Here is a 22,394-nt window from a genome sequence, read left to right on the forward strand (position 1 = left end):
AAACGTGTGTATACGTTAAAACGACAGTGTAACAACCAACCGCCTCTGCGTTAATTTTGGATATTACCAAACGATTTCAATTGAATTATTCATTATTGCCGATAAAATTTTTCTTGAATTATATATATGGGGCTTTATTATATTCATTTCAAAATTAATTCCACCATCCTTATCATCCTTAATTGGTTGGTACAGAATGTGACGCAAAATTAGTTTTGACCCCTGAATTGTGACGTTCTCTGTAACAAAATTATATTTTATAATATCAGAAAATTATTTGATTTATAAATCTTGCCATTTTCTATGCAACAAATTAATCTTGTATAACTATATGTAGCAGTATACTAATTTAATTTCGGATAATTTTACTAAGATAAGTATAATATAGTAACCAATAATCCATAAAGTATAAACCTGACATGAATAAAATGAATCTAGAAATTCCACGTTTGACTTGAAGCAAAATCTCTTATACTTCAAATTATGTTTTCTAGAAGTGAAACATTAAATATATAAATACCGACAAATATTATCCTATATTGAAAATATATTTTTTTTTAATATGTCTCAACCAATATAACATGTTACTAAAAAATTAGTAATAGAAATTCGTTTATTTCTACTTTATGCTCACTTGCCCTTATTTTATTTTCTCCATCTAACTCAAAATAAAATTACATAAACTTCAGCGCCGCTCAAGAAAATAGTCACTTTTTTAGACGAAAGGAGTAGTTTTATGTGAGCTCGTGAGAACCACTTCATTTAGTTCATGTAACCATTAGAGCATCTCCAATGGCGGCGAGCGGACAGGCTAGCCGATTCCCGGCACTGGCCGGTCCACTCACCGAACCATTAGAACCGGCGAGCGCCATTTCGGTGAAAAAATCGGTGACCCGACGCCAATTTTCGAGCGCTGGCCGATCCGCTCGCCGGTCGGCTGGCCGCCATTGCAGGCTCCCGATCAGCGAGCGATTGGGCAGCTCAATTTTTTTTTAAAATTTTTCGAAACACTATATATACACGATTTGCACGTCATTTTCATTCGCACCACTTGTTTTAACGAGTTTTCTCTCCATCTTAATTTCTGTACAAGAGCAACAACGTGAAATGAGTAACACGGGTGGTAGTAGTGGTGGTAGTGGTGGGGATGCTGAGGAGTACGAACGGCAATTGAACGAAGAGTTGGAGGCCTATACATCCCCCGAGATAAATCGGTTGATACAAAGGGCCTTGCAGCCCGCGGTACCTCGACCTCCACCCGTTGTCCACCGATGAGCAGTGATTGATCGGGATCACGTAGATGCACATCAGCGGCTATATGAAGACTACTTTGCGGAGGAGCCGCGGTTTGGGGCGCCTCTTTTCAGGCGGCGTTTTAGGATGCGTAGGGCAGTGTTTATGCGTATCGTTGATGCTTTGGAGTGTCGATATTTGTGTTTCCGGTTCAGGTACGATGCGGCTGGCAGACCCGTCCACACACCTATACAAAAGTGCACTGCGGCAATCAGGCAGTTGGCCTATGGAGGCGCGTCAGACATGTGGGACAAGTACCTCCACATCGGTGAGACGACTGCCCTGGATTGTCTGAAGTATTTCTGTCAAGGCGTCATTGAAATATTCCGGGATCAGTATCTTCGAAGCCCTACCCCTGAAGAGTGCCAGGATCTGATGCAGATGCACGGGGAGAAGCATGGGTTCCCCGGGATGTTGGGCAACATAGATTGTATGCATTGGGAGTGGAAGAATTGCCCCTCTGCCTGGAAAGGGTTCTACACGACCGACTACAAGGGAAAGAATCCCACGATGATCCTCGAGGCCGTAGCTGATTACCGACTGTGGATTTGACATGCATATTTTGGGGTAGCCGGGTCGAACAACGACCTCAACGTCCTCAACTCGTCGCCCCTTTTCAACGAGCAGTGCCGGGGCGTCAGTTCGACCATTAGTTTTATCGCCAACGGGAACCAGCATGATATGAGCTACTACTTGGCGGATGAGATATACCCTAGGTGGCCCGTCTTTGTGAAGACGATCAGAAGGCGCATCAGATGAGAGGAATACCTACTTTGCGGAACGGCAGGAGTCGGCGCGCAAGGACGTGGGGCGCGCATTTGGTGTGCTCCAGTCTCGATGGGCGGCAATTAGGGGTCCAACGCGTTTGTGGCATGTCGACTGCATTGCTGATATAATGTACGCATGTATTATCATGCACAACATGATTGTCGAAGATGAAGGTGTACAATTGACTAGTTGGGCCAATGACGATGCTAATGAAGCCGACCCAAGCCACGGCGTGGCCGCCCCCAACGTACGAAGAGGGGTACCTCACGATGAAGTCGGCCGCCTCAAGGCACATGCCTACATGCGTCAAGTGGATGCTCATATTCGACTCCAAAATGATTTAATTGAAGAGTTGTGGGCGCGGAGGACTGCACGTCGTTAGATTTTTTTTAATTAATGTAATTTTTTTAATTAATGTACTTTTTTTTAATTTAAATATTATTATTGAATTTTTCCGTATCTGTGTTGTAAATTTAATTCCGTATTTTGTGTGATTGTTAATTATTTGTTTCTTATAATTTTGTTTATTGTGGCTAGCCTATTACTAGCCTATTGCTTGTCCAGTTGTTTGTCCTAATGATGTAGCAGGATGAGTTTTAGTCCTGATGATGTGGTAGGAGGAGTTTGTGGCTAGCCTATGGCTGACCTATTAGTATTGTGGATGCTCTTATTGGTTGTCTTACTTATGATTTCAATACCTCAAAATTATATTGACATTAAAAATTCTAAAATTACTAAAAAGAAAATCCAAGTTCAATTTATTCACTCTACAAATTCAATATATGAATAAAATAATAAATCAAACTTAGATTTTTATTTAGCATTTTATAAAAAAAATAGTGTCAAAACAATTTTTAGATAGTAATCAAAAGAAAAATATAAAACAAAATAAATAACTTAAAAATAATCGAGATTGGTGCTCGCGCTACTTATAGCATAAGAGCATCTCCTATGGCGCCCCTCCGGTAGGACGTCCGGTCGGACACCGGGAAGGGCGACGGGACGTCCGCCGTTGGGAGGTCGGAGGTCGGATACGGACGTCCCGTGAGGACGTCGGGTGTCCTCGGACGTCCCGGGGACGGGCGGGTGGACGGGCGCCACTGTGGCGAAGGTCGGACGTCCCGGTCGGACGTCCGATATTTGATTTTTTTTTTTTAAATTCTATATATACGGCTCGTTGAACTTCATTTCATTTGCACCACTTGTGTTAACAAGTTTCTCTCTTCTTTTACTACAAATTTCATTTCTACAAATTAAATTATTGTGATTTTTTTAATTGCGGGATGTCCTAGTGGGAAGGGCGATGGGAAGGGCGGATATGCAGGGGATGTCCTAGTGATGTGGCAGTGGGGTGGGATGTCCTAGTGACGTGGCAGGAGGTGTTTTTGGGATGTCCTAGTGGATGTCCGAGTGGGATGTCCGCCCACTGGAGATGCTCTAACATATCTCTACATATTAATAAATCAAAGAGTAAAGGCCAAAATTGGTCCTGAACATATAGCCATTTTACGATTTTGGTCCTAAACATTATCTTTTGGATTTTTTGGTCCTGCACATATGGACATTTGATCATTTTGGTCCTGCACATATGGAAATTTGATCATTTTGGTCCCCCGTCAACATTTTCGTTAAAAACTAACGGTCAACATTATCTTTTGGATTTTTTGGTCCTGCACATATGGATATTTGATCATTTTGGTCCTGCACATATGGAATTTTGATCATTTTGGTCCTCCGTCAACATTTTCGTTAAAAACTAACGGTCAACGGCCGATTTTTGACTAAAACAATGGGTTGGGTCGGGTCGTGTTTGGGTCGGGTTTGGGTTACACGTTAAGAAAAAAAATAATTATTTTTTATTAATTAAAAAATTATAAAACTTTAATTTTTAGTTATTTTTGTTGATTAAAAATATTATAACGACTAAAACATGATGTTATTATACGATTTAAACATGATATTACACAATAAAATAAAAAATTACCAAATTAAAATAATCATTTTTTAATCAAAATAATAAAATTAAAGTATATTAATATTAAATCTATATAATAAAATTAAATAATTAAAAAATTATTTTTAATAAAATCTAAGCATAATATTTTCTTCAAATTCATGAAAAAATTAATTAAAAATACTATACTTTAATTTTATTAATTAAAAAATATTAATTAATTTTTTAAGAATATTATGCTTAGATTTTAACGAAAATATTATGCTTAGATTTTAAGAAAATATTATTTTTTTCTTAACGTATAACTCAAACCCGACCCAAACACGACCCGACCCAACCCATTGTTTTAGTCAAAAATCGGCCGTTGACCGTTAGTTTTTAACGAAAATGTTGACGGAGGACCAAAATGATCAAAATTTCATATGTGCAGGACCAAAATGATCAAATGTCCATATGTGCAGGACCAAAAAATCCAAAAGATAATGTTGACCGTTAGTTTTTAACGGAAATATTGACGGAGGACCAAAATGATCAAATGTCCATATGTGCAGGACCAAAAAATCTAAAAGATAATGTTTAGGACCAAAATCGTAAAATGGCTATATGTTCAGGACCAATTTTGGCCTTTACTCTAAATCAAACCTTATCTGAATTTTGAATAATTCACTTTAATTTCCACGCTGCCAACCTAAGAAAACACAACACATATCACATGCTTTTACTTTTTTCCACGACGAACTACAAATCTTGCTCCCTTTCGGTCCGGTTCCTATTTTTTACGGCTCTTTTCTTTCCGAAATCAAAGTCTGTAGCAGCAGTCAAGCAAGCTGACATAATTAATGCCATTTTAATGATAAGAAGAAGTCAATTAGCCTTCAATTACATCTTAATTTCAACCAAACCAAGTATAACTAGTCTACCAAAGCAGCAGGCACCAACTTTGAAGTTGAGTTTCAGCCTAAACTAAAATCATCTGCTTCCTTCACTTTCTCGCTCTAAAACAAGGCTGCGTGTTGCGGTAAGGATCGCTTTAAGATTATTTTTTGAGGCAATGTACTGATTTTCACGTTGTAACGCTTTTTAAGCAGGAATTGTGGCTTTTCTTGTTTTGTATTTTGGTGTGGGGGTGGCATTTAGTGCATTGCATTTAGATCTGTAAAGTTGTCGGTGTTGATTTCCATGTGTTTTTGTGGAGGGATATGGATGGTGAAATACTGGAGGCTTGTGGTGGTGGTGTTTTGGGTCGATTGGAAAGTTTATTGAGTTGCTAAATAGAATTTTCGAGTTTTAGTTGTTGGGAACTGCCATGCGGGTTTTGGTTATTCGTAGTCATTTTTATGTGATTTCTGTGTGGAGATTATGATTATGATTATAATTAATTCAGGTTTGAAATCGAGATCTGCGTTTGGAGACTGCAGTCAATTTGTGTTTTTGATTTTTTATTAGGATCTAGAAATCTAGGTGCAAGTTATAAATTTTGTTAGTTTATGTTTCTGTCCATTAATTGGTGTGATTCCACTTGATAATAATCTCTATAACTTTTTTTTTCTTGAATGCTGGCTTATAAAGTACTCCTAAAACTTTGCTTCCGTGCGTTGTAGTGAGTTCAGAAGCGTTTGCATCAAATGTTTGATGAACTTCTGCTTTCGGGCGTTGTAGTGAGTTCAGAAGCACTTGCATCAAATGTTTGATGAACTGCTTCTTTCGGGTGTTGTAGTGAGTTTGGAAGCACTTGCATCTATTGTTTGTGGTATTGCCAAGAGTCGAAACTGTTTGTTTGTTACTTTGAGTGCTGCTGATATAAAGTGTTAGGACTTTCTGAATTTGGTTGGAATACCTAAATGAGTTTGTTGAAGGGGTCGAATTTTTACTTGTAGTTATCCTGGTTCCGCGGAGTTCATTGGTATGTAGGCTCACCATTAATGAGCAGAGATGAAGAAATGGTATGGTGGTGTTCTGACAGCATCTTTGTTGATGTTATTTGTTCTTGGATACTATATTATTAGAAATCCTATAAATGAGAACTACTTCACTAGTCCCGTGATTTTCAATGGGACAAATCCTCTGGAGTGGATAAGTGCAGGTAGTCCTCCGGCAATCCCCAATCCAGAGAAAACTTCTCAAGTCTTCTCTGCTGAAGCTATTGTGGCTAATTTATTTGCTCAAAGGAACTTGTCAAAAGAAGAAAAGACTTCTTTTTACACATGGAACCGTTTGAAACCCCTGGTTATGCATGCGGAGGTCTTACCTAATGCTGTTGAAGCTATCAAAGAAGCTGGTGTAGCTTGGAAAAACTTGATTGCTTCAGTTGAAGAAGAAAAGTTGCAGACTAATGGAAGTTTACTGAAGAGAGGGAAAGAGAAACAGTGTCCTCATTTTCTTAGTAAAATGAATGCCTCGGAACTTGATGATAATGGATTTAAGTTGCGTGTACCTTGTGGCTTGACTCAAGGCTCGTCAATCACATTGATAGGCATTCCTACTGGCCTTCTTGGTAATTTCCGAATAGACCTGACTGGTGAACCTCTCCCAGGCGAGCCAGATCCTCCTGTTATTTTGCACTACAATGTTAGGCTCCATGGTGATAAAATAACTGAGGATCCTGTAATTGTCCAAAACACCTGGACAATTGCACATGACTGGGGTGACGAAGAGCGCTGTCCAATTCCAGATGAGGGAAAAAGTAAAAAAGGTATAGGCCTTTTTTCCCACAAGCTTGAGTTATAAGTATTAAAACAATATCTAATATAGATTGATTTCAAATGTATTGAGTTATTATTATATTTCCTTTTTTGTTTCCAAGTTTGTTCTATTATTCTGATGATGCTTGTCTTCCTGGCTGCTTGTATGTTGCTGATATCAGTGGATGAGCTGGACCAGTGCAACGAGCATTTGGGTCAAGAGAATAACCATACAGTCAAAGCTAACCGGTATACTGATGGATCGATTTCTTTGGTGCATGATGGAAAACCTAGAAAATACTTTCCTTTTAAGCAAAATGATTTATTTGTTGCTACACTGAGAGTTGGTTCAGAAGGAATCCAAATGACAGTGGATGGAAAGCACATAACTTCGTTTGCTTTCCGTGAAGTAATGATTCTCCACCCCCCTTGATCATAAAAATTTCACTAAATTCTTCAAATTACCCGCACTTTAATGATTGACACAATTTTTCCCTCTGTTAAATGTGCAGACGTTGGAACCGTGGCTTGTTAATGAAGTACGGATTTCTGGGGATATAAATTTAATTTCTGTTGTTTCCAGTGGTTTGCCAACATCAGAGGACTTGGAACATATTATAGACTTGGAAGAGCTTAAAGCTGTTCCAATACCTCCTCGAAAACAGCTTAATCTCTTTGTTGGGATTTTCTCCACTGCAAATAATTTCAAGCGTCGGATGGCGATAAGAAGATCCTGGATGCAGTATCCCGAAGTACGATCAGGACAGGTTGCTGTCCGTTTCTTTGTTGGACTGGTATGTTGTTTTTCTGGATAAAATTCCTTTCAACTACCCCTTTGCGATGCTAATAGAAATAAGACCTGCATCTTGTAGCATAAAAACCAAATGGTGAATGAGGAGCTCTGGAATGAAGCACGCACCTATCAGGACATCCAATTGATGCCTTTTATGGACTACTACAGTTTGATTACGTGGAAGACCATAGCCATCTGCATCTTTGGGGTAAAAATATCTTACCTTCCTCACTCATGGAGTATTCCTTCAGTACCTCATTGCCGTAGTATCTTGGACAGACCGAGGTTGTTTCAGCTAAGTTTATAATGAAGACAGATGATGATGCATTTGTTCGTATAGATGAAATCTCGAACTCTCTAGAGAGCACCAATGTGACTCGTGGTTTGCTCTATGGCCTCATCAATTCAGACTCACAGCCTCATCGGAATCCAGACAGCAAGTGGTACATCAGCCCTGAGGTAGTAGCTATTCAGCTTTATTTCAGCATCTTGTTTATTCAGCTTTACACACAAATCAGATGAATAGATTGTAGATCACATTCTAAGTAGAAGCATTGAACATATCCTTGAAACTGACAAACTTAAAGCCTATTTCTGGGCAATAAGGGTGACGGTGCAATTTAAAATGGTACGAAATGAATATGTCATCGTATACAACATGTGGAGTTGGTGGCTAGAAGAGAATGGTGAAATCATAGTTACACAAAAAATCTTAAGTGTCTTCTGATGGAAGCATATATATTGTGTGTATTGTTTTCTACATCAGTAGCCATTAAGGTTTGGATTTTACTTGCTAATATTTCTGGGATAATGGTGGGCTTTTTTTTTTTTTTATCACTTTCTCCCAATATAATTTGTGAAGTTCCACATGGATACCAATCTAACTTGGTTATAACTGAAACTCTTTGAAGGAATGGCAAGAGGAAACATATCCACCTTTTGCCAATGGTCCTGGTTATATTGTGTCAAATGATATAGCAAGGACAGTAAGCAAGAAACATCGGAAGGGGCGGCTGAAGGTAAGACCGCAATTATGCAGATCCTCTCTCCGTGTTGTACATTACAATCAGGTTTTGGGTATCACAAACTCAAGAAACTGTTACTGCAGATATTCAAACTAGAAGATGTTGCCATGGGAATCTGGATCTCGGAAATGAAGAAGAACGGGATGGAGGTGACTTACCATAAGGACGAGAGGATCATCAATGACGGTTGCAGGGATGGCTATGTTGTTGCACATTACCAAGGCCCCAGAGAGCTGCTCTGTTTGTGGCAGAAGATTCAAGAGAAAAAACGCCCCGTTTGCTGCGGCGAATAACTGAATGACAACAGGTGTAGATGATAATTGTTCTAGGAGAAGCGATCATATGAGTATAATATATATAGTCCTATTGTTACTGTCCTTGTTTTGGACAACGGCGGAGAGATTGAGATTTGTATCATATGTATATATATGTCGATCATATTTTTGGCTGAGTGAGAAACAGGATACCATCAATTGCTTATTAATTTAACGCTTAATTTCTCCTCATTGGGAGTGATGATTTGGAGAGATTTGATTGAATCTAAAGTGAAATGATTTTGGAGTTAGCATCTGTCGTTAATTTGTGAAGTCAAATTAATAAAAAAACTTCAACCTATAACTGTTAACGGAGGGAAGAACTTCCCTTGTTTTTCGAAACAATAAAGGTATATAAGTAATTATAACTTCGAAATATTAAATATATTAAGTTCCGTTGTGAGTGCTTTAGTGTTTTTACTTTACTGTCCTTTTATAGGAATATATTTTATGGAGTCCTAACGTTTTTTATGCATTTACTTATCCAAACACTATTGAATAACTACAAATCTTTAATGCGTTTATTATTCATCCTTACTCATATTTTTTTATGAATATCTTTACTATATATTTTTTTATGAATTTCTAAATATAATTTAACCTTCAATATTATCACTTAATTTTGTGACATGCAAGAAATGTTCCTTATTCAACTTTTTATAATTAAAGAATTTCAAAATATTTTTAAGATATGTATACTCATAAAAATAATGTCTCAGTCAATAGACGATACTTGAATAAAGATATATTGATATTATTTTTAAATAATATATTAATATTCAAGTATCATCTATTGACTGTGACATTAGTTTTACAAGTATACATATTTTTAAAATATTTTGAAATTCTTTAATTATAAAAAGTTGAATAAGGAACATTTCTTGCATGTCACAAAATTAAGTGATAATATTGAATGCCAAATTATATTTAGAAAATTCGTTAAAAAAATATGAGTATGTGATAAATTAATTAAAAATATATATCCTTCAAGGTATTGAGGGTATTTTCATCCATAAAAACTTTGAAATAGTAAAAAAGTACTTTGAATGATATTAACTCATAGTTGACGGACCTCAAATAATATTTTCAAAGTTCACGAACCTAAAATGATACTTTGACAAAGTTCGTGGACTAAAAAATATATTCCCTCTAAAAAATGGCTTCTCCACTGGCATTTATTCTCACAATTCTTCAAGTATATGCAAATTCCCTCCTTTTATTCCTTTTCTATATAGACTCAAGTAAAACAAAATTTTAAAAAATTATTCTATTTATTAAAATAAGTCAAAGGAGAAATATAAGTATAAAATAATAGTAATAATATTATTTCATTAACATAATACGCTCTTTTTTATTCTTATAATGTGATATATTGGTATATATATAGTACATTATATTTCTATTTCGTATTTTAAAATAATTAAATTATTATCTATACTAATACATTATATAATACATTAACACATATTAATCGATTGATTTCCACTTATATTCGATCTCCCCGGTTAAATTAATTTTGATTGAATATTGTTAAATTTTTGTCTTAATATATCATAGTAGAATTTAACGAACAATTTTGAATATAGTGGGTCATATATTTAATAAAACAACTTAACAATATATTAACTAATCATACTCATGGGTTCATGGGGATGAGGAGTGATCAATTGCTAACTCATCATTTAATTACTAACTACAACTAATTTAAGACCATAGGATTTTAGAAATCTAGTGGCCTAAAATTTGTCACGTGTAATTTTCATTTTTATTAATTAAATCGAAAAAGATAAAAAATACCAAATTAGGGTTTTGGATGAAAATGTCAATATAGTGTTTTGAAAATATCAACACAATGCTTTGAGAATGTCAACACATTGCTTTACAAATTGAAAATTTTCAAAAAAAAATTCTAATTTTGACATCGGAACATATGCAAGTGAGATCTCGTTAGAATCCTTATGAAATTATCTTTAATTTGATATATGTTGTGCGAAAAAATAATTTAAATCGAGAAAGTTATATGCGTTTTAAAGTTATGGAATTTTTTCAAAAGTTAATAACAACTAATTTGTTGTAAATTGACCTTAATACCCTTATTGACGTTTTTATTGATAGTATTGACATTCCGGAGCTAATGATCTAGACCCTTAGATTTGAATATCTAATGATTATTTTTTAATGGTAGTTAGTAATTAAGTATTGAGTTGACAATATATCCCCTGACACTTATATACATATATAACAATCATAATTCGTAGAATTTTTAATACAGTATCATTAATGAATGTTAAAAAAATTAAGCATTAATTAATATAACCATCAACGAATAAAAAACAAAAAATATAAACGAGGCTTTAATTTTTATGAATTTTGTAGAATTAAAAATGTAAATAATATTTTTAACCTATTAAAATTAAATTAAATATATAAAACAAAACAAACAATATCAAATGTGCATCAAATGATGAAGATGTTCATATAAGATTCTTACACGAGGTATATGTAGCATATCATTTCTCCTGCATTATATATCAATAGTTAGTAGAAATAGATTTATTTGAATAATTGATTTTTGACTAAATTGAACAATTAAAGGTGCCGTTTGATTATTTGTTATTATTATTGGTATAGTTATCGCTGTTATTATCTTATACTACTATAGTCTTCTAGTTTAATATGATTTCTAACTGTATTATGGTATCATAATAAATATATCTTTAATTAGATAAATATTAAAATAATTATATAATAATAATAATAATAGTTAATTCAGTACTTTAAAAACAACTCAAGTTAAAATAATAACATCATTCCAACCTCATGCTGCCCCGTGACATGTACAATGCAAAATAATAACGTTGTTATGCAAAAAACATTAACAGGCATTGCAGGTGAATTTTCCGTAGATTGCATTGTAAATTGTCTAATTTGCATTATAAAGTTTATTTGTACATTATAGACACAGACGACATATAATGCCAAAATAAATTATCAATAATGCGAAATAAACAATCTATAATGTAAATTGTAAACTAATTTCCACTTATTGCATCATAGATTTTATAATTTGCATTATACACTATTTATTTGCATTATATTGTTGTTATTTTGTATTATACGCACAGTTGGGACGATGTTATGACTGTACGGTGGAAGGACACTAGTGCACCTATCTATATTAATAATCATTTAATAGTCACTAATTAGTCTCGTGATTTAATTTATACTATTAATTTAAGTTGATTATTGCTTCATTTGAATAATTAAGGATTTCAATTGACTACCGATTTAATTTCACAAATGAGGATCCCAATTGATCTTCAATTCCAATGGTTTTTTATTGAAGTATACAAATAAGAATTTTAATTGAGTTTTAGTTCAACTTATCACTTGGATATTTCAATTGATATTATATATAGTTGATAATTAAATTGCTTTTTCAATAGATTTGAACAATTGAGAATTCTTATTGATTTTTAGATTTAATTGATTGAATTTGAGCTTTCGATAATTCATTGATTCCACTAAATAATTGGAAATTTCAATTGAACAATTAAATAATATTAATATTAAATTATAAGTATCCAAAAAAACATTATTATTATTATTATTTAATATCGCAATTACATTGATTTTCCTTTTCTACAGCTAATTATCATAAGTATATTACTTACATCTGTATCAATTTGTTAATTATGTAGTATTTCATAGTTCACATTGTATACTTTGTATCCATTTATTATCATTATGTTTATATATATTTTTATCCATATATTATTCGTGTATTGTTGAATAAAATTTAATTAAATTTTTAGTATTGTGAAGATATTTATAATGTAACCTTTTAAAATTAAATAGTAACATAATAATTTAATAAATAAAAAAGAAAAGGAAATCAAAATGAAAGAAATAAGTACAATGGGTTCTTCTAAGTAATCTGCAACTTACCTCTACCATTCCCTTCAGGCTTCTATTAATAGTTGGCCACCACCATAACTATCAATATCTTATTTTTCCTTTTCGTTTCACATAATTTTTTGTTTTTTAAGCTTCAGTTTTTGGATTTCACATTCAAAGCGTACAGCAAAAATTCTAATTCCATTATTATTGATTAGGGCCAAACTATTCAATCTTGAGGGTATAATTGATAAAGATTCATGTTTGATTTTAATTTTTAATTCTTTAATTTTGAACTGTCCATTTTTTGCTTTTATGTCCAAGAGAAATGGAGGAGAGAGGAGAGTTGTCTTCATTTCGGTGTAGCCGAAAGAAGTGGAGGCCATAATTTATTACTCTTTGAAAATATGTGAGCAGTAAATTATTGTCAATAAAAAGAGATGGGGTACAGAGTAGTTAAATTAGGGTAGAATAGTCTTAGGCTATCCACAATGGCGCCTAGCGCACCGCCTAGCCGAGCGCCGGCGCTAGGCGGTCGCTAGGCGAACCATTGCAGCCTCCGAAAACCGCCGAGCGGTTTTTCGGAATTAAAAATCGCCTAGCGCTAGGCGGTCGCCGGGCGCTGGGCGATCCGCTCGGCGCCATTGCAACGTCGGGATCGCCCAGCGGTTTTTTTTTTATTTTTTTTTAAAATTGTCCCGACACTATATATACGCGATTTGCACTTCATTTTCATTCGCACCACTCGTATTAACGAGTACTCTCTCTATCTAAATTTCTATACAAGATAAACACCGAGAAATGGATCTAAACAACGAGCCGAGTTCAGGGACGAGTGGTTCTCAAACTCCCCCAATTAATGTTGGAGGCGGATGGAATCAGATGCCCGGGTACTACAACATGTACCCGTGGCAGCAGATGCTACCCGGGATGCCGACCGGAGGGAGTCCGCCGGGGGGGTTCCCGGCGGTGCCGGGTTGGGGACCCAATATGCAGATGATGCCGGGGTGGGCACCCAATATGCAGATGATGCCCGGGGGAGTACCGGCGACGCAGGGGACGCCGGGGGGAGTACCTGCGATGCAGGGGACGCTGGGGGGAGTACCGGCGACTCAGGTGACGCGGGGGAACGTCTATCGCCCCAGTTTTGATTTCAGCACTGCTTCGTCGCACACATCGACCCCAACGGATGCGCAGTTCACGCCGAGCGGTTTTGATGAATTTTCGTTGGCGGATTTGGGGTTTGATAGTCTCGGAGTTCCGGAAACTCCCGTTCAAACGGGGGGAGCAGTGCAGGGTAGTGGCGCCCCAAAGAAGAAGGGCAAGGGAAAGAAGGTCGGGGAGTCGTCGCAGCCGGGTGGGGATGACCCCACTGCATGGAGAAGGTGGACGGACGAGGAGAACGTTGCCCTGTCAAGGGCGTGGGTGAGTGTTTGCGACGATCCTCTTATTTCTAATAACCAGAGGATCGTCAACATGTGGGGCAAGGTAGCAGCAGCCTACCAGCGATTTTGCCGGAGGGGAGGCCACACAACGGGGAGGATTGCCGGAAGGCGTGGAACCGAATCAGGGCTGCCGTCTCCCGATTTTCGGGTTTGTACGCCAACGCCCTCCGCATGCAGAGTAGTGGCCAAACGGAGGACGACTGCAGGAGGATAGCGGAGAAAGCCTTCCCCCAGCCCGGGTTGTATAAGGACTTCACCTACTGGAACTGCTATCTTGTGCTGAACGACTCTGAGAAGTTCCGAGTAGGTGTCGATGCTGGCTGGCCGAAACGGCAACGATTGAACTATACCGGGGATTTCAGCGGCAGCAGCGGTGGTTCCCACGACCTCCCCGAGACGGACCAGGTGCTCCCCACCCCTCGTTCGTTCGGCCGCCGACCTCGCCCCGTTGGGCAAAAGCGGACGCAACGGGCGGCGAGGGGGGCCGCTGGGGGTTCCCAGGAGGTCCAGTCGGCATCCCCCTTTGACCGCCAGTCTACAGAGGATCTCAAGTACTTCGCGCGTCAACAAACGCGCCAGATGATGGTGAAGACGTTAGCCGAATGGCGAGCGGCGACGGACCCCCAGGAGAAGAGATTTCTCTTCACATTGCTCGAGAGCATGAATGACGATCTGCGTGGAGGCGGCAGCGGCGGTGGCAGCGGAGGCGGCGGTGACAGTGGCGACGGAGACGGTGGAGGCGGTGGCGACGGATCCGGCAGTGACGGTGGCGACGGCGACGGCGACGACGGAATCGAGGGAGCCACCGAGTGATTTTTTTTAAGTAATGTACTTTTTTTAATGTAATTTTTATTATTAATGTACTTTTTTAAAATTTTAGTACTTTTTTTAATTTATTGTACTTTTTTAATTTTTTGTATTTTTTTAAAAGTAAAATAGTATTATTAATGTTTCCCGTATATGTCTCGTAAATTAAATTCCGTATATTGTGTTATTTAGTGATGTGGCTATTGATGTGGCTGGGCTATTTATGATATGGCTGGGCTATGGCTGGGCTATTTCTGATGTGGCAGGAGGATTTTTAGTATTGATGACGTGGCATGAGGAGTTTGTGGCTGGGCTATGGCTGGGCTATTGCTGGGCTATTGCCACTGTGGATACCCTTAGAGCATCCACAATAGGAATATCCCAGCAATAGTCTAGCCACAAACTCCTCCTGCCACATCATCAACACTAAAAATCCTCCTGCCACATCATAAATAGCCCAGCCATAGCCTAGCCACATCATAAATATAGCCCAGCCACATCAATAGTCACATCACTCAAAATTATATAAAACAAATAATTAACAATTACACAAAATACACAATTTAATTTACGAGACATATACGAGAAAATTCAATAATATTATTAAAATTTTAAAAGTACATTAATTAAAAAAATTACATAATTAACAAAAAAACAAATGCCGTGCAGTCCTCCGAGCCCATAACTCTTCAAAAAAACTACTGGGCGAGGTCGAGGTACGGCCGACTCTGCATCCATTGATCAATCTCACGGTTCGTATAGGCCTCTAGCGCTTCGTTCATTAAACTCTCGTACTCCTCAGCATCCCCACCACTACTACCACCGGCGTTACTCATTTCTAGGTGTTGATCTTGTACAGAAATTAAGATAGAGAGAGTACTCGTTAAAACAAGTGGTGCGAATGAAAATGACGTGCAAAGCGCGTATATATAGTGTTTAAAAAAAATTAAAAAATCGCGCTAGGCGATCCGGACGCTGCAATAGCGCCGAGCGGATCGCCCAGCGCACCGCCTAGCGCCACGGAACCGCCGAGCGCTAGGCGGTTTTTAAATCCGAAAATGGCTGGGCGGTTGCAATAGACCGCCTAGCGCACCGCCTAGCGCCGGCGCTCGGCTAGGCGGTGCGCTAGGCGCTATTGTGGATGCTCTTAGATAATTGTTGATTTTGAGGTGGTGCAGCTTTAAGAGCACCTGCAACGAGGGCCGCCGGCGTTCCGCGTTTCGTACCGGCGCGCGACGCGTTGCGGGGGTGCATTCCATTGTTGTGTCGTGCCCATGCCGTCGCGAGACACGGCACAGCATGTGCCGCCATGCGCTTCGGCGACGTGGCTCGCGTGACGCCCACTCACCGGCCCGCGAGTGGGCGTCGTCACGTGCTGACACAATAAATCTTTTTTTTAAAAAAAAATTGATTTTATAAATAAAAAAATAAACGGTAATATGACCGTTTAATTTTTACCGTTTTTTCTTTTTTTTTTTATTTTTTTAATTTTTTTACTCTATAAATACTCCTAATTCATCCTCATTTCACACACAACTACACATCTATTCTTCCTAAATCACCTTCATTTCCTCTCCAATTTTCATCTAACATCTCATCAAAAAATGTCCGGCGACGGCAACTCCGGCGGTGGCGGCTCCAGTGGGTGGGATCTCAACACGTTTACCGATTGGGGGACCATGTACAACACACTTGGTGGTTCCAGTAAGTCGACGCCGGGCACGGCGGGTTCGGCGACGCCGGGTGGGTACCAACCACCCACTTTCGACGTGGATGCATACGCTCGACCCTCCGCCCCGCGGTATTCGCAGGGATTATCCCAGATTCGGGAGGATTTCCCCGTTGAACCCAGTCTGGGAGGAGGCCGAGGCGGGCGAGGAGGAAGAGGAGGAGGAGGAGAAGGAGGAAGAAGAAGAGGAGGATCTAGGCAGGCATCCGTACAACAACAACGAGACGATGGCGGTGTACAACGCCTGGATCACCGTCTCGTATGATCCCATCGTCGGGAATCAACAAGCCCACAAGCGCTTTTGGGAAAAGGTCACCGAGGTCTACCACCAGATTAAGCCGAAAGGCTCCCGGAAGCGCACATATACAATGCTCCGCTCTCACTTTGGCCGAGTCGACAAACAGGTTAAAAAATTCTGCGGCATCTACTAGACCGAAGCGGCGCACTACCAAAGTGGAGCTTCGGGAGCCGACATTCTGAGGGAAGCTTTGCGCGTCTACAACCAGGACACCGACAAACAATTCAGATTTTTTGATGTTTGGCAGGCTGTCAAGGACGAGAAACGGTGGGCCGGCGGTGTCCGCTCCAGCTCGGGCTCAACCTCGAAGTGCACGAAGCACACGGCGAGTGGCTAATACTCGTCTGGTGACACCGGTGAGGGCAGCGGCGGACAAGAGGGTGCACCTTCGGAGTTTGCGGGTACGGCCGGCGATGACGGGGGATCCAGCCGTGGGCGCCGTCGACCGCAAGGGACGAAGACGGCGAAGGCGGCTAGAGCGAGGAAGAGCCGAGGCGAATCAAGCCAGGCGGGCTAGGGGGAGGCTCGAACACCCTTATGGCGGTGTACATGACCGCCACAATGGCGGACACTTCCCGCTTCTCGCCCTCCCAATACGCGGCCTGGTGGAACGGAATTGTGCATATGGCAGCACAACTTGGCCTTCCGACCCCCCCTCCACCTCGACCGCCTTCGGGGGATGATGCGCCGTCGGAGTAGTTTTTTTTTCTTTAAATTTGTATTTTAAATTATGCAACGTTTAATTTTTTAGGATTTTAATTGTGTGTTTTTTATTTTTTAGAATTTTAAGTTGTAATTTTTTTTATGTTGTGTGTTTTTTTAATGAAGTGTGTTTGTTTTAATTGAATTGAGTTGGAAATAAAAATAAAAAATGAAATTGAATGAATAGTAATTTAAGGAACGGTTAAGAAACGGATAAGGAATGGGGGGTTGCAGGTTCCGTTCCTTAGTTAAGGAATGGAGTTAAAAAGTACAGTGGAGCCCGCAAATAGTAGTTTAAGGAACGGTGGGGAAACAGCGTAGTGGATGCCCTAATTGGACCGGTCTGATTTTTTCAAAATAACCGTTTTACGACCAACCATAATGTAGCCATTTAGCATCACCCTTTTCGAAAATATTAGATTGATCCCGGAATCTTTTGATAATTAAATATAGAGCTACCTAAAATCTTATAAATTTCACATTTCATCGCTAAAAATTCATATGAAAAACACAAAAAGGCAACAATGAAATTTGAAAACACAGTGAGACAACTGAGTTGGAAGGGTTTTAGAACGACATCTCTAGCGAATTAAGAAACCATGTCGACCAATGGAAACTTCAAATGTTTGCAACTGTTGTCATATACTCAGCCTATTCCGATCATACAATGACATCTTAGTTATGTATGAGATCTTCACATGTCTTGATCCGCTTTTCCCCAACCCTCTTTGACGCGTCCTAAGAATTCCACACATTTTTACTTTTATTCTACTATTGACTTTACACAACCTGACCTTGAAGATACGCCATCATTATATCTCCCATCACAACGAACCTTGAAGATAAGTTTGCACGAAATAATAGTGGATTACGCTACTTAATCGTACGAGTTTAGTGGCTTGTAGTGTTGTTATTGCGCTAAGTGTACCTTTTTTTGGATACGTGATGCCGTTTATGAGTGTGAGTGCCTCCATATTGTTTCCATGTCTATGATATTTGAAGATCAATCGAGTATCTCGCAAATTAGGGTTGGAGCTTATACTTATTTTGGTGATTCTTGTTGGTGGAATTTTTGTTGCCATGGCGGGGACTTTTGTTTCTGTTAGGGACATCGTTCTACATCTTTAGTTGTAAAGGATGTTATGTATGGGCGAGCTACTCTTGTTGCTTGTTGTTTCTTTCTATTCCCTTTTGTGTTAGTTCACCATTGAAATTTTCCTATGTTTGTATTGGTTTCGTTTTAGTAATGCTATGGACACTTTAGGTTATTGTGGTGTTCATTTTGCAAACACCGTGTGAATTTCAAGTCATTCCTAGAACGTGCTAATTTCAAGTCATTCCTAGAACGTGCTAATTTCAAGTCATCCCTCGACGTACTAATTTCAAGTCATTTTTCTGATTTCAACTTTTTTTTTGTAATACTACACAATAAAAAAAATCTATAAAAATACAACCAACACATATAATATGATGGATCAATATTATGACACACTACCGTGCAAATTTTAAGTAATTATGAGATTATTTTTCTATTTTGGCATTTTTGTCGCAAGTGTTTTATACAAATTCGATGTATACAAATTGTACATGTTGACTATATAGATTCTTTATAATGTTTATATTGATTTTCACAAGTACATATAGAGATTACGGATTAATATAGGTCTTGTTTTTTGTTATTTTCATATAAAAAATAATTACTTATGAATATATGCAATCGATATTTCATTAGAATCTTTATAGAATTACATTTAATTTGATGTATACTTACATGTAGCATATTGTTAGAGCATCCACAATGGCGCCTAGCTCACCGCCTAGCCGAGCGCCGGCGCTAGGCGGTCGCTAAGCGAATCATTGGAGGATAGAAAACCGCCGAGCGGTTTTCCGGAAATCAATTTTGCCTAGCGCTAGGCGGTCAAAAACCGCTGGGCTATGCGCTGGGCGATCCGCTCTGCTCCATTGCAGCGCCCGGATCGCCCAGCGCATAGCCCAGCGGATTTTTTATTTTTTATTTTTAATTTTCGAAACACTATATATACGCGATTTGCACTTCATTTTCATTCGCACCACTTGTATTAACGAGTACTCTCTCTATATTAATTTCTGTACAACATCAACACCGAGAAATGGATCTGAACAACGAGCCTAGTTCAGGGACGAGCGGTTCTCAAACTCCCCCAATCCCCGTTGGAGGCGGATGGAATCAGATGCCCGGGTACTACAACATGTACCCGTGGCAGAAGATGCTACCCGGGATGCCGACCGGAGGGAGTCCGCCAGGGGGGTTCCCGGCGATGCGGGGTTGGGCACCCAATATGCAGATGATGCCGGGGTGGGCACCCAATATGCAGATGATACCCGGGGGAGGTTCGGCGACGCAGGGGACGCCGGGGGGCGTACCGGCGACGCAGGTGACGCGGGGGGACGTCTATCGCCCCAGTTTTGATTTTTTGACTGCTTCATCGCACACATCGACCCCAACGGATGCGCAGTTCACGCCGAACGGTTTTGATGATTTTGCGTTGTCGGATTTGGGGTTTGATAGTCTCGGAGTTCCGGAAACTCCCGTTCAAACGGGGGAGCAGTGCAGGGTAGTGGCGCCCTAAAGAAGAAGGGCAAGGGAAAGAAGGTCGGGGAGTCGTCGCAGCCGGGTGGGGATGACCCCACGGTACGGAGAAGGTGGACGGACGAGGAGAATGTTGCGCTGTCAAAGGCGTGGGTGAGTGTTTGCGACGATCCTCTTGTTTCTAATAACCAGAGGATCGTCAACGTGTGGGGCAAGGTAGCAGCAGCCTACCAGCTATTTTGCCCGGAGGGGAGGCCACACAACGGGTGAGTGCTGCCGTCTCCCGATTTTTGGGTTTGTACGCCAACGCCCTCCGCATGCAGAGTAGTGGCCAAACGGAGGACGACTGCAGGAGGATAGCGGAGAAAGCCTTCCCCCAGCCCGGGTTGTATAAGGACTTCACCTACTGGAACTGCTATCTTGTGCTGAACGACTCCGAGAAATTCCGAGTAGGTGTCGACGCTGGCTGGCCGAAGAAGCAACGATTGAACTATACCGGGGATTACAGCGGCAGCAGCGGTGGTTCCCACGACCTCCCCGAGAAGGACCAGGTGCTCCCCAACCCTCGTTCGTTCGGCCGCCGACCTCGCCCCGCTGGGCAAAAGCGGGCGCAACGGGAGGCGAGGGGGGTCGCCGGGGGTTCCCAGGAGGTCCAGTCGGCATCCCCCTTTGACAGCAAGTCTACAGAGGATCTCAAGTACTTCGCGCGTCAACAAACACGCCAGATGATGGTGAAGACGTTAGCCGAATGGCGAGCGGCGACAGACCCCCAGGAGAAGAGATTTCTCTTCACATTGCTCGAGAGCATGAATGACGATCTGCGTGGAGGCGGCAGCGGCGGAGGCGGCGGTGACAGTGGCGACGGAGGCGGCGGTGGCGGTGGCGACGGAGGCGAGGGAGGCGGCGAGTGATTTTTTTTAAGTAATGTACTTTTTCGATTTTGAATGTAATTTTTTTTTATTAATGTACTTTTTAAAAATTTTTGTACTTTTTTTAATTTATTGTACTTTTTTTAAAAATTAAAATAGTATTATTAATGTTTCCCGTATATGTCTCGTAAATTAAATTCCGTATATTGTGTTATTAGTGATGTGACTGGGCTATTTATGATATGACTAGGCTATGGCTGGACTATTTCTGATGTGGCAGGAGGATTTTTAGTATTGATGATGTGGCAGGAGGAGTTTGTGACTAGGCTATGACTAGGGGTGGGTCGGTACGGTATACCGTACCGACCGTGCCATACCGCATACCATACCGGAAATTACGGTATGACAAAATTTCATACCGATACCATACCGAATTTTCGGTATACCGGAATTCCGGTATACCGAAAATTCGGTATGATAATTTTTTATACCGTTACCATACCGTTATTGCGGTATACCGTACTGTGTTTCGGTATACCGTTAAAAACGGTATACCGAAACACGGTACGGTATACCGTAATAACGGTATGGTAACGGTAACGGTATACCGGAAATAATTACTAATATAATAAAATTAATTTTTAGATAATCTTATTATTATCATTATCATTATTATTATTATTAATTCTTTTTATAATAATGTATAACCTGGGTATAATATTCATAAAATTACTATGCAATGAAAAAATAAAACAAGAGCTACACTATATAATTATTAATATACTTAGTTTAATCTATACGTATATAATCTTTCATATTGTTATTTTAATTTATTGTTTCAACTAACAAAACTGAAGTTATTATTACACTTTTATTTGTCTAGATTATTTTTGCATATATATTGTATATATTTGAGAAAACCAATAATTTGCGTGTGAGATGATCGAAAATAATTGCAAAATATGATTACAAATTAAAATATACAAGTATTAAATATTTTTATACTACTCCTATACATGGAATGTACATAAACTATTCATATAATTTAATTGTGTGTGGTTATATAGATTGTTCCAATAGTTTATACATCTAATTGGAATTAGGGATATATGTATTTCCATTTGTCACAATTTTATTGATATGGCATACCAAGTAGGATTGTCAAGTTGGTATTCCTTGACCATGGATTTTTTTGTCAAGATAAAGATATGTGGATCAAATATTTAGGGATAATTAAATTTTTTTATGTC

At 39.3% G+C, this 22,394-nt stretch overlaps 1 protein-coding gene and 1 pseudogene across 2 annotated transcripts; both read left to right on the forward strand.

Annotated features, from left to right (window-relative positions):
• Nucleotides 1-22,394, forward strand: part of LOC121794831 — a 41,971-nt pseudogene that overhangs the window by 10,369 nt on the left and 9,208 nt on the right.
• LOC121794830 (beta-1,3-galactosyltransferase GALT1-like) lies at nucleotides 4,732-9,020 on the forward strand. Of its 2 annotated transcripts, none has more exons than XM_042193186.1 (8): nucleotides 4,732-5,033; nucleotides 5,617-6,707; nucleotides 6,879-7,105; nucleotides 7,209-7,490; nucleotides 7,569-7,697; nucleotides 7,769-7,948; nucleotides 8,401-8,508; nucleotides 8,598-9,020. In XM_042193186.1, the coding sequence occupies exons 2-8, from the start codon at nucleotides 5,948-5,950 to the stop codon at nucleotides 8,805-8,807; spliced, it is 1,896 nt and encodes a 631-aa protein (XP_042049120.1). In that variant the 5' UTR covers nucleotides 4,732-5,033; nucleotides 5,617-5,947; the 3' UTR covers nucleotides 8,808-9,020. The 2 variants fall into 2 exon arrangements, with proteins under 2 accessions (XP_042049120.1, XP_042049119.1); XM_042193185.1 differs by having other exon boundaries at nucleotides 4,733-5,033; nucleotides 5,893-6,707.

Source organism: Salvia splendens, chromosome 3 (genome assembly GCF_004379255.2).
Source record: "Salvia splendens isolate huo1 chromosome 3, SspV2, whole genome shotgun sequence".
NCBI lineage: Eukaryota > Viridiplantae > Streptophyta > Magnoliopsida > Lamiales > Lamiaceae > Salvia > Salvia splendens.

What these genes read in the sequence shown, in the direction of transcription:
- LOC121794830 (XM_042193186.1), top strand. Translation starts at nt 5,948, where the DNA reads ATGAAGAAATGGTATGGTGGTGTTCTGACAGCATCTTTGTTGATGTTA. An exon ending in TGAGGGAAAAAGTAAAAAAG is followed by an intron (nt 6,708 to 6,878) that starts GTATAGGCCTTT and finishes TGCTGATATCAG; the next exon opens with TGGATGAGCTGGACCAGTGC. An exon ending in TAGCCATCTGCATCTTTGGG is followed by an intron (nt 7,698 to 7,768) that starts GTAAAAATATCT and finishes TATCTTGGACAG; the next exon opens with ACCGAGGTTGTTTCAGCTAA.